A 12,819-nucleotide genomic window follows, 5' to 3' on the forward strand; every position below is an offset into this window, starting at 1 on the left:
AGGTATTCTTATGGACAATGGATATTTCTCCACTCTATTTCTTTCTTCTCTCTTTATGTCCTAGGAGATTTTCTCTCACCGTTTTTTCCCCTTCAGTATATACCACTGCTTCCCAAGGGAATCTCATCCTCCTTCAAGTTGCTGTTTATGTCTGTCTTCCCCCGTGTCTTCCCTTCCCCCTCTCTCTCCCTCATATGCCCTTAGTCTGCCCCATTATCGCCACATCACCTGTCCTACTGTGGTCTCGTCCTGAAAATCCCTGGAAATTCTTGGTTCTCATCCCTCCATCTCCACTTCCCTCAGGAGGAGAAGGGGAATTACCAACCCCTGCACGAAAGAGCTCATGATTGTGCAAGGAACGAAGCATCACCTCCAGCAAACCCCTACAGAGATACCTGCCTTGTCAGAAAAAGTGATCTCAAAACTGAATAATGTCCAAATCATGATTGTTATGGATGTTACTATGAAAGGGGATGGGGCCATGACCCTGATTAAAGACAGGTCTACAGTGGAGACACAGGGAGTGTGAAATCTGAAGGCCTTTACACAACTTGTGTCCCAATTCCTTCATGAGTAAAAAGGATTGGGGGTTAGCGGGTGACACAAAAGGACTGAAAGTGACTTTAACATTCCTGAAGTGAGAGTCCACCCTCTGGCTTCAATTATTGGGATGAATTAGATCTGAAAATCAATTAAATAGAATGTTCAATCTCATCTGTGTTAATCAGGCCCCCTGACAAATTTATATTTCGGTATCCTATGTATGGCAGTACTTGTATGTGTGTGTGAACATACAAAATCATTTCTTATGCCGCTAACAATAGTATGTGCAAGCAAGTCACTTAAGGATGGTTCACACGGCAGGATAATTAGGCCGATTTTAGCCCGATTCACCCCTTCCGACAATCTTAGGATGCTCCGATTATCGTAAAATAATCTGATCAAATATTCCTGCCGTGTGTGGTGTGTTAAGACTGCTCTCCTCTGCTCGGAAGAATGTTGGGACCGCTCCGATCTCAAATCGAGGATATCCAACATGTTGGATTTATTTGGCCCGATTTCTTCTCGTGTGTGGTGTCCCCCGAGGACAAACAATCACGCAGCCTGTGGACTGTGGCGTGTAGCCAATCAGAAAGCGAGGTGACGAGGCGGTGAGGAAGTACCGGGAAACAAAATCAAAACAGCCGGCGTATATAATATAACAAATATAACAAATACAAATAAAGTCGATGGGCATAACTACTTCCACAACTGCAGTCCACCAGAGTACACGGAAACGAATATATGAACGTTTATTTCAACGTTTATTAATCTGTGTAGTACTCAACAACATTTCTATGAGATAAAACAACAACTTATCTCCATATTATGATATAGCAAGTATAGTCCATGCTCGCGTTGTCTCCACCTCTTTGACTATTGCCTTTTCTTGTTTTTCTTATGTTTTTTTCCGTTAAAAACAAAGCACAAACTATGGCCACTGCATCCTCTTCGTCCGCCATGATTGTTTACTCTAAAGTCACGTTTGATCTCGAGGGATTTTGCGAGATTTCCCGACTGACCTGGGAATGCTCGGGAGTCAAATCAGTTCATGTGTGATGTGTTGATATTGCCGTGTGGCTGCACACCACACACGGAACGACCAAAACTGTTAGACCCGTGATTTTTTATCGCCGTGTGTGGGGTCTCTCAGGTTTGCAAAATCAGCCGACAATTTTAAAATCGTCCCGTGTGAACCAGGCCTTAACTGGATAGTTCACCCAAAAAATTTTATATTATCATTATTTACTCAATCCTTATGTCGGTTCAAACCTAAATTGTGGAACACAAAATAAGACATTTTGCAATTTTGGAAAATATTTCTTGTCTATACAGTCAAGGTCAGTGTTTTTTGGACCCCGTTGACTGTTATTGTATAGACAAAAACATTCTTTAAAATATCTTTGTGCGTGTTCCACAGATGAAATAAAGTCATACAGGTTTGGAAAAATATGCGGGCAAATTGTTATTTTTAAGCCAAGTTAAGTTAATTCAGCCACCAACTTTATAACATCCCCAGCCAGTTATTTGTTCAACCTGAAAACATATTATTTCAATAAAACCAGCAAATAAATTTTTTTATTGATACAGTTGTTGTCTTTATCCCAAATCACACTAAACAGCTGTATTTTCAGGCTCTTTTAACTTAAAGGCAGGACAGCTGTCATATCAAGCATTACACATATTTTTCACATTTATTATTCTGCGTGTGGTCTGTCTCCTCCTCATGTCTCTAGTGTAAGTCACACCACCAGAACATATAAGAAAGAACAAATCAACGACAACGTGTTCCTATTTTTGATGGACTCCTTATCCAGGGCAAAAATCACACAAAAAAATTTCCTAATATTCCAATTCCACTATGTTGACACTTTTGCACACATCAGAGAAAGAAAGAAAGAAAGAAAGAAAGAAAGAAAGAAAGAAAGAAAGAAAGAAAGAAAGAAAGAACTTGACAAGATGAAAAAGACAAAAGAAGAGCCCAAGACCAAAGACAAACTATAATAGGCAAAACAAAACAAAAAAAAAATCACCAAAGCAAGCAAACATTTGACGGAGCAAAGCAGATCAGCAAAGACAAAGGATTGAAAGACATTCTTCTGGTGGGCTGGGTGGTCCACTGTTCACAGAGAAAGCGGGCGAGAAGCGAGGGCGTGTGTTTGCGCTTGGCATTTGCATGGCTGGCTCCCCTGTAGCCCTGGCTTGGGATCCACTCTCTCATTTTTATGTGCATATTGAGTGTTCCCAGGTGTTGTCTCTGGACTCGAGGTCAGCGATGAAAGGGCAGCAACTAAATAAAACTGACATACTAACAGAGCATCTGCCTGCGTGCGGCGGTGTTTGGCTTTGATTTCTTATTGACATCTGCCCAAACAGACAAACAAGAGTGTGGGATGAAAAACAAACTATTGGCTTTCCGTGACTCCTGTGTATACTCGCTGAATGAAATGCCATGCTGTTTGAGTTGAGCTGTGTGGCCGCTATTGATACTGGGAACATCAAGATTTTGGCACAGTTGGTTGATTAAAGATTGTACCTCTCTGAGCCAGTCCCGAATGGACTTGTTGGCCTCCTGGTGCCAGACGTTATGGACAGAGTCAGTCATGGCCACCGCACGGATACGATTCTTCACTTCCGCTTCTCGCTGAATCATCTGAGTGGGAGAGAGATACATTAGCAAATAGCATATGATATCATGGTTTCAAAAAAAACCTACAGGATCATCCAAATCTATGATGCATTTCAGTTTTTATTAACAGAAATATATCTTGCAGTGTATCATAAACTGAAATGTATCTGTCAAAGTCATTATTCAGTAACCATGGTATATATCAAAATACCATCATGTATTTTCTGTCAATGCTAATGGGTTAAACATTACAGAATGTGGTCTGCAATGCATTTCTGACATTACAGTCTTAAATGTAAAATGATTGCAAAAACTGTTTACACGTGAAGGGGTGCTTCTTTTGATCCTTGTATTTTAGATTGTAAGCAATTCAAAGGAGTTAGTCTGTCACGCTAATTATTCCATTCAAGATAGATTGCTAGAGAAAAAGGGTCGGTCTGGCAACAATAGGTTAACAATCACTTTACGTGATCCATTTTACAGGAGCCACACCTGGCCTGGTGCTACATCAAAGTGTCCATAGTCATTTTAATACATTCCCCAAGCCCATTTAAATTAGAGGAACTGTATAGAGATAAATGAAATCTATTAAGGCACTAAGGACTAATACATCACACTGTGATAAGCTTTTCTCAGGAGCATCCTCTTAAAGAAAAGGGGAGGAAGCACATGGCAGCTTGTGCACACACACACACGGAGTGTCTGAAACATGCATGGCTAAAACGTCTTCCTGTTTCAATGATACCCAGGAGGCCAGCAAATTCACCCTTTTAAAAACTACTAAAAGTGTCAGTTATGACAGAGTTGGGAATTTGGAAAGGTAACTAAATATGTTCCAGACATACATAGTTTTAAAAAGCACTTGAAATAAAAAAAGAACCAAACAGAGAATGAGACTTTTGAGCAATTATTGGGATGCTGTTGTCATATATATATATATATATATATATATATATATATATATATATATATATATATATATAATGTTATAAAAATTACTATGAAACATAAATTGTAATATTAAAAGTAACTGTACAATAAGAATATTTCAGAACATTCTATAGCAGGGCAAGTAAATAATATTCCATTTTTTATTTTTTTTCTTTGTATTTTTTAATGGATTTGTAAAATTAAGCTATTCAAATCTGTTACAGAATTAATTTTCTATTAATTAATTTGTTATTATTAGATTAATGTTATTAATTACATTTTATTATTATTAAATTATTAAATGCATACTTTTATTTTTGTTTTAAGTTTACTGATGAAAAAAAGGTTTAAAAACAAGCTGTAATACATAAAATAAACACTATTTAATGTAATATTTGCTTTGATGATCACAATCTCCTGAAGTGTAAGCATCTTTTAATTTGTCTTCTGAAAATACAAAAAAATAAATAAATAAGGCCCTGTTTTCTGCTGTTGGTGAAAAGTGTCGTATATTATTACAATACTGCTGCTAATATGGAAATGTTATGCATGAATATTTAAAACACACAAAACGGCTGTAATGGCATTTAATGGCATGATTGACTCATTCCATGACAAACAGCCTGACAAAATCATGTAAACACAACCTCAAAGCAAACATGGGCATTGGATACGAAGAGGAAAATGACAGAGAGCAGCTTTGATGTGTGTGAATCTGTGATGTTTTCCATTGGGAAAACTGAAACATGTGTATTAGCTTTACAGCATCACACTGTTCTGATTGATGTCCTTCAGTGACAGTCTGTGTGCTCCACACATGCTGTCAGCAACTGTCTTACCCACACATATAACTTCAGAGCGCCTGTTAATGTAAACCAAAAACTCAAAATGTCCTGTGGGCACAGCCAAGCACTGAAATTATTAAAATAACATATGAACCAATTAAAAAATAAATAATGTACTGTCAGGGCATTCAATGCTTCGAGCAAGAATGACGGCATGCATGGGACCAAAGCCTTAAAACCCTCATAATCTACATTCCTCTGTACATTAGCTTAAGCATTATAGCACCACGTGAGCCGCTCTCTCAGCTGGTCTGTAACCATAAAAGAAAGAAATCGGGCAGCTGTGCTCATCAACCTCCTGCCCAGAAACAGCGCGAAGAAAAAGCAAACATGTGGAAGTACTTGTTGCACTAAAACCAACAGAGACAGATGTTGAAACATTTGCTATCTCACTTCTGCCCTCTTCTTTACACTTGAGCATCTGGCTTGAGGAGGAGAGACAGGGGGAGAGGTGAAAGTGTGATGGAGGCAGCAACGAGACGGAGATGACATCCAGCCTCCGAGATGGAACGAAAACACCACTCTCTCATTTTCCACATGACTGTGTTATCATTGAAATTAGCATTTTCTGAAGAAGCTAACAGTGCTCGAAAAGCGCCAAAAAATAGTGATATAGTTTTAGGTTTTGTAAAAAAAAATCAAATGCTGCATCCGTGGTTGTTTCAGTCGGCTGCTCACAAGAATCAACACTTAGTTGTATGCAGTGAAAAAGTAGCTGTAAATGGTTAAAAACTGCAAGGAAGACAAATCACAATTCGGTATGCAAATAGATGCAAGAAAGAATACCAGTCGCAATTCATTATGCAAATATAGCCGATAACTTTTTTTTATTTTATTTTTTTTATATGTTATTTAACTTTTTGTTCAGCAAAGAATGCATCATTATCCACAAAAATATTAAGGAGCAAAACTTTTGTTTTCAACATTGATTATAATACAAAATATTTTGAGATCACCAAATCAACATCATTTCTGAAGGATCATGTGACACTGAAGACTGGATCAATGGCTGCTGAAAACTCAGCTTTGCTTTCAAAGGAATAAATGAATTTTAAAATAGAATACATTTATTTTAAATTATATTTCACAATATTACAGTCAATCATATATTTGATCAAATAAATGCAGCCTTTGAATAAGAGAGTTCTTTCAAAAACTTGTAACTTTTTTTTTTAAATATACCGACCTCAAAATTCGAATAAACCCCTTTATCAGAAAGGTTTGAAGAAAATCAGTTCAGTGCTACCTAGCAAATACTATAATAAAGCCAGCACAATTCTCTCAGGCAGGAGTTGGTATGGGCTGGTTGTTATTATATATTGCTTATTCTAGGTGATTTTGAAAACGCTGTGATATGGTAAATGGTCTTTTGTGACATTCGGTCAAACAGTATCAAGGACTGCCAGCGGGAAACCTCTGAAGACAGCAGATTTCCCTTCCTTTTCTCCAGATAAGCTCCATTATGGCTGTTCTCTTCATCCATCCTTTGCTACACAGCCCAGTTGCTATGAAACCCCAATCAGTAGAAACCCGATTAAAGACACAAGGATGATTTTTGACCAGCTAGCCGAAATGGTCTTTCCGATATTGGCTAAATCCTGCGGCTGATGAGGACATAATATCCCGGTTGACATATATCCTTACCCCCCTCCCCCGATCTCACTCTCACTTTCTCCCTCTGTTTGACCTCTTCAGTGACCTCTACTGTAAAATACAGCATTTAGCACTTTAAGTGGCTTCACATCACGTAGTGAGCTAAATTGCAGGACTTCAGTTGCTGGAAATCGCATTTTCCTTAATGAAGCTGACCGCAATTGGAAGCGCTTCTTTATTTGTCCCTCCATTTCGAACACAGAATAGTGTGAAACACACACACACACACACACACACACACACAGGCAAAGAGGAGAGTTTAACGATAAGAAAGGCTGGGAGGCGACTCTCGCGCGGCGATAAATACTCCGCCATTTCAGCCGTCCTGGTGACAAAAGCGAACGCTCTTCATAAGACTTACATGCAAACACACAAGCAATAAGACAATTATTTAGGGCTTTGATAATTACGTGTCAAAGGCAGTGCAAGTCACCAGATAATTAGGTGAGAACTGAATGGTAATCCACAATGGCGTCCCTGGAGGCAGGGGAAAAAAAACCCTCAACACATTCCCAGAAGAATGAGGGAGGAATAAAGTAGCGAAGAGATAAATAAATAAGATGGGCTTTTAAAAAAGGAACGGGCTTACTAACAAATAACACCATGAAAAAAGAAGGCGATTACCATGGTGAGGGAAGACACTGTGGATGCACACACTCATGCATGTGTGTGTGCAAATCCAGATGCAGGCTGATTCAGGAAGCCATGCTGTTAGCATCAGTGCTGAGTCCAGACTAATGCATCCAAACTGCTTCCATAATCTGGGCATCCCACTGTGTGGTAAAATGAAGCTTAAATATTTGATTGATTAACTGTCCAATCACGACCAGTGAGCGAGGGCCAACACTGCGCAGAGCTACATACATGCACATCCACACAACAGCAGTATGTCTTGGCAAATGTATACACTGGCCCTAAAAAATATTTGGACTGTAAAGTAAGCTAAACTTAAAAAGGTATCAATGTCAAAGAATCTAATACATTTGGTATATACAGCAGGATCAAACAGGCCAAGCTGGATCTACAAACAAATGATGCTACCCCTTTCCTCAAATTACTTTTAACTGGGGCCAGTTGCTTCACCTTTGTATTATGCCCTAGTAGTTACTAGTGTAAACGTACATCCTATTTTAAGCTATGAACATAATCCACAACATGTCTGACAACTCAGCAGCGTTTAATACCTTTATCTTAATTTTGAACAATGTAACAATTGCATGTGTTTTTTTCTTTAAAATAAATGCTCTTTGGTATGATAGTTCAGCAGTGTCATGATAAACTTAATCTCAGCGTCCTTCGCTAGCATTGTGCTGACCCCACTAAGATATCTAACCTCTGGAGCAAAGAGGGGCTTCCAAAGGAGGTGGAAAGTTTTGGCTTTTCTTCATTCTCCAGGTCCAAGAGGGCACAGGCCAGCCCTCATTCCTCTGGCCCCCCGCTCGAGCTGAGAAAACAGTGGCAGCTGCCCCTGGAGCTCCGACACCCTGCACAGGAAGAGACAACACTCACACTTTCCCCTGCTTTGAAGCCTGGGCCTCAGTGCCTGCCCGGCCTTTGTCTTTGGGGCAGGAAGGAAACCCTAAGCACCAGGACACTATGAGGCCCTGGGGAGGCAGTGTATGCATTGGTTTGGATATATCTAACCCCTGTGAGTGTCCAGCCAAGAGTATATTCCTATGCAAGTGTGCATTTATAGGCGCCACAACAGACAGTTTTAGATTTATGGACGCTAGTAAGTAGACAGCGAATAGTGATAACTTCCTGTCGCTGAGTGGAACGGCACGTGCAAAGGATGACATTGTCCAGTGTTGTCCCAGAAAGGCTGGGCCAGAAAGGGGTATCAGTGGACCCTTTTGAATGGAGATGGGTCAAGCAGGCGACTCTACATGGACAGACACACACACATACACACGTCAGCAAAGGCGAGCGAGGAAAAGGAAGCCGGGTAAATATTTACTGACACAGCACAAGCGGTGAGCGTTTGACACCTACTGGAAACAAAAGCGAGAGGATGAGGAGCAGCATGCCAGGAAAGGCAGCAGTGCTGCATCGAGCTTGCACTCATGGAAAACAAGAGGAAAGAGGGAAACATGGGGGCAGGATAAGTGAAAGAGCAAGTGAAGGGGGCACAGGGGAGGGGTGTGCTCGGGCATCAGTCAATGTCGAATAAAGGCCACACTCAGGCGACTCCTGAAGCTTGCACCTTTCGAGGCCTCATTGACATTTCATGCTACAATTACCAAACAGTACCATCAAACTACCAAGTTTTTTGACAGGTATTACCGTTTGATACCATTCATTTCCCACAGTACATTTTTGTCAGATATAGTACTGTAGGTCTTCTTGACACAGCAAAAAGTTGCAAATGAACTCAAGTAATGGACTTTAACTAACCTGATGATGGCTTGAGGCAAGTTAGGAGATACGACGATATGCTTCAACTTCAAATATCTAACATGCCGAAAACATAATGACAGAGAATAAAACACACAAGCAGTGTGTGTGTGTGTATTCTGTGCTCATCAGAGAAAGAGAGAGGCCCCGGAGCAGTTGTGCTTGGCACAGGGCCCATAAGGAGAGATCTCGGATTGGATGATAAAAAGGCTGATGGGGCCCCTCATTTTGGACTCGTTCTGCATTGATCCCGCAATGCCTTGAACCCTGGAGAGAGAGCGGAGTCTGCACACTGTACCGACAAGTGTGGGAGTGTGTATCATCACAGCAAACTCTCCCTTTGTTTCTTCACTCTTTGTTTGTATTCTCACATGTAGTGCGGCTCATTCAGCTGGCGAACTGTTGGTGGGCAGTTGTTGATTTTACATAGTATTCAATTGCTCAGATGCCATTGATTCAACTCATCTCTTATTTCAATATCAATTATATTAGCAAAGTTCCCACATCTACTGACCAATGAAACTTCCCATATTGTTTATTCTCATAAAAAAGTAATTGAAATGATACTAATTCATCGGTTACAAATTGATCTTTGTAAAATGTTGTTCGTTAAGAATGATTTTGAATTTATGAATTTATCAAAAAAACAGTAAAACTTTGTGAAATATTGTTACAATTTAAGATAAAAAATATTTATATTTTAATGTATTTTAAAATGGCATTTATTCCTGTGACAGCAAAGAAATTTTTTAGTAGCCATTTATTTGAAACATAAAATCTTTTGTGTGTGTATATATATATATATATATATATATATATATATATATATATATATATGTATATATGTAGCTGTTGAAAATACATTTTAATAATGTTTCCATGGAATTGTATACATTTTCATGTATTTGATAGGCCTTGAACATTGAAAAAAATTCCAGGTTTCCGATGATAACGTAGTGTTATTTAACTCCATTTAACTCTAAACAAAATGCAATCATATGTCCATACCAACACCCTTACTATTAAGTATAAGAATTTATATTGACTTTTCAATTGCAGGACTATTCCACAATGTGACATTTCCCAGTTGTCCTTGACTGTGGGAACCTTTCCAAGTATTGACTTGACTTAAAATATATTGTATATTATAAGTAATCATCTCTTTTATAACATGCATCTATATTATGATTATGATTTCAGAGGAATCAAATTAAACACATTTGGACTGAAACATTTAAAGTCATTACATTATTGCTCAGTGCTTCCAAACGCACCACAAAAATGATACAAAATAAGTAACAGGCATAATTTTTGTGGAACGCAGATGTCTAATATTTCTAATTAAAGTCATGTGTTAATTAGGGGTGATTTTACTTAAAGAATGGTACTAGGTGCGATCACGGCAACATCTTCATCACCTCCGAAACTGTCGAAGCTGGCGTGGATATTGCTCTCACACTGAATCGGGGGATTGGTATATTTCAGAGTGTGTGTATCAACAGGGCAAAACCCAACTAAAGTGTCTCCCTCAGCCTTTCGGCAGTGCCATAACATAGAAAGCTAACCTCAATATTTCCCCTATCTGTGCTGGGACTTGCTGGCCCATTAAATTCTCCTTCCCATGTGTCATCCTGCCCATTTCCACCGTGAAATTTTTGTATAATTAAGCTTTCTTAATGATTTATAAGCTATAATAATAGCAGTAAGTATTTCTGAACAGGTTAAACTGACACCCTATAAGTGCACATGTGGGGCTGACCCTGTTTTAACAGAGTTTTGGATCATTGACTCTCCCGGCTGGAAGAATGAGGGACAGAGAGGGATGGAGTGAAGAGGGAGACGCAGCTCTGTCATAACTCAGACGCCCACTGACACGTACAGGCTGGGCCTCGTCAGCCGGGGAGGTGAGGGCCGGTTCAAGCAGACGGCGGGAGAGACAGGGGTCAGGCTGCCCGAGGTGTTTACAGGAAAGCCCAACTCGCCGTCAGCGCGCCGAGACAAACTAGCAGAGCAGAGTGCACGTCTGACAGAAATACAGCTGTGGAGAGTACACACAATGATAAAAGTCCCATTATTTGGATGAATGTTAAGTACACACTGCTTTGCAACGAATATGAAATCCTTATAGGGTCACTTTAGACAGAATATCAATAAAAGCTGCTTACGCCTCTGAATTAATCCTGAATATTAAACACTGTGAGTGGAAAATGGCACAAGATGCTAAAACTTTAAAGTCAGATATTTGCTGTCTAAATACGTGCATATTTACATGTTATGTCTGCTTTAGACCACCACCAGACATAACACTAATCATGTGTATTTCTTAACTAGTAAAAACATAAAAGCAAGTGAAGTAATGAAACAAAAACATTTTATTAACAAAGAAAAAGGTGTGCACTTTTGCCACTCATGAAGAAAAGAAAATACTAAGCCTCTTTGAAGCCTTGAGGGAGTTTCCTTGCTTGTTTCAGAGTGTACCGGGAGGTCAGGTGTGTGTATGCTACAACTGCATATCGTCTGCATATGATTCTAAGTACGTGGGTGTGTATGAAAGAAGCTCTCACTTATGTGTGTGTGCGCGCGAGTGCATGTGTGCTTTCAAACCTCAGTCTCAGTGTCAGGCCAAACCTTCCCTTTTTTTCTGCGCTGAGTCTAGCTGTGGGGCTTTTTCAGATGGGCTCTCAGCAGAGACGTTTTGTTTAAACTTTCCGAGGCACTCATCCCATCCTTTCAGTCACAAATCCAAGTTGGAGGAGAAAAAAATGGGGACCAATGGCTAATGAACGTGACGAAACCGCTCTCCTATCAGCTATCTGTTTCTAAAGCTCCGTCTAGCTTGCCGAAGGGAAAGAACTCCTGAACCCCCCAAAAATGAGCCTCTGATAGCCCTGTTCTCAAAGGCAGTCCAGCACTAGACGGTCGAAATTAATGGAAATATATAACAATCTGAAATTAACTTCCCATCGCCACCAGCTACGTTTTAACCAGGTGTCGAGGAGAAGAGAGGGTGAGTGTGAGAGAGAGGCTGGAGACAAAAAAAAAAGTAAAAGGAAAAAAACCTATTACGGCTTCACCACCTCATCACACACTCTTTTACATACACACACACACACACACACACACACACACACACAGACTGGCTAAAAGAAAAGTACTTTGTTCTACAAAGTTATCAAATTTATAATAATTATAATATAATGTAAGAATATACATGTTCTATTAATATTTTTTTCTATTAGATTTCTGTTTAATTTAATTCATTTGCTATTATTTTGAGGGTCAAAACAGTATTCATTCAATTAAAACTTAATAATAATATAATAATAAAATAAAAATGGACAAGCAAAATGTATTACTTTAGCATGAAAAATAAAATACCATAGCACCAAGAGTGTTATCAATCTTAGAAGTAACAAGTATACGAGTTTCCTTTAAAGAATTCTAAAAAGAACACAGTAATGATTTTTAAATTGATACAAATCACACAAATACACATGTATCCCAAAACCAACTGCAGTAATTAGCACTCTAATGAATAAAAAGTAGCACTTTCGTATTGATGGTTGTCAGTTCGATGCTTATTAGTATACTTAGTAGTGTACTTTCTGAACAATATCTATTATTATAGCCCATTAATTTGGATGTTATTACAGAGAAAGCCCATGTCCCTCAAGCACAAAGGGACAGAGTCTGGATCTTGCTAGGAAAGGGATTCAATGTACTAAATAGACCAAGACTGACCTTTCCCCCCAATACACCACTTCCAGCAGAATTATCTTTTTAACTATTTAACTGCTGTCAGCGATTTGTCAGAGTGTGGTAATTACC

The 12,819-nt window shown here is 39.2% G+C and overlaps 1 protein-coding gene across 3 annotated transcripts in view; it reads right to left on the reverse strand.

Moving 5' to 3' along the window:
• Positions 1–12,819, reverse strand: part of LOC113079301 (protein FAM172A-like) — a 164,173-nt gene that overhangs the window by 54,627 nt on the left and 96,727 nt on the right. For 2 of the 3 annotated variants that reach the window (XM_026251554.1, XM_026251548.1), the window contains exon 9: positions 3,077–3,193. In XM_026251554.1, coding sequence (XP_026107339.1) covers positions 3,077–3,193 — 117 coding nt within the window. Of the gene's footprint in view, positions 1–2,484; positions 2,905–3,076; positions 3,194–12,819 lie in introns of those variants that run through there. The other variant, XM_026251561.1, reaches the window with a different exon arrangement.

This window comes from Carassius auratus, chromosome 5, assembly GCF_003368295.1.
Source record: "Carassius auratus strain Wakin chromosome 5, ASM336829v1, whole genome shotgun sequence".
NCBI lineage: Eukaryota > Metazoa > Chordata > Actinopteri > Cypriniformes > Cyprinidae > Carassius > Carassius auratus.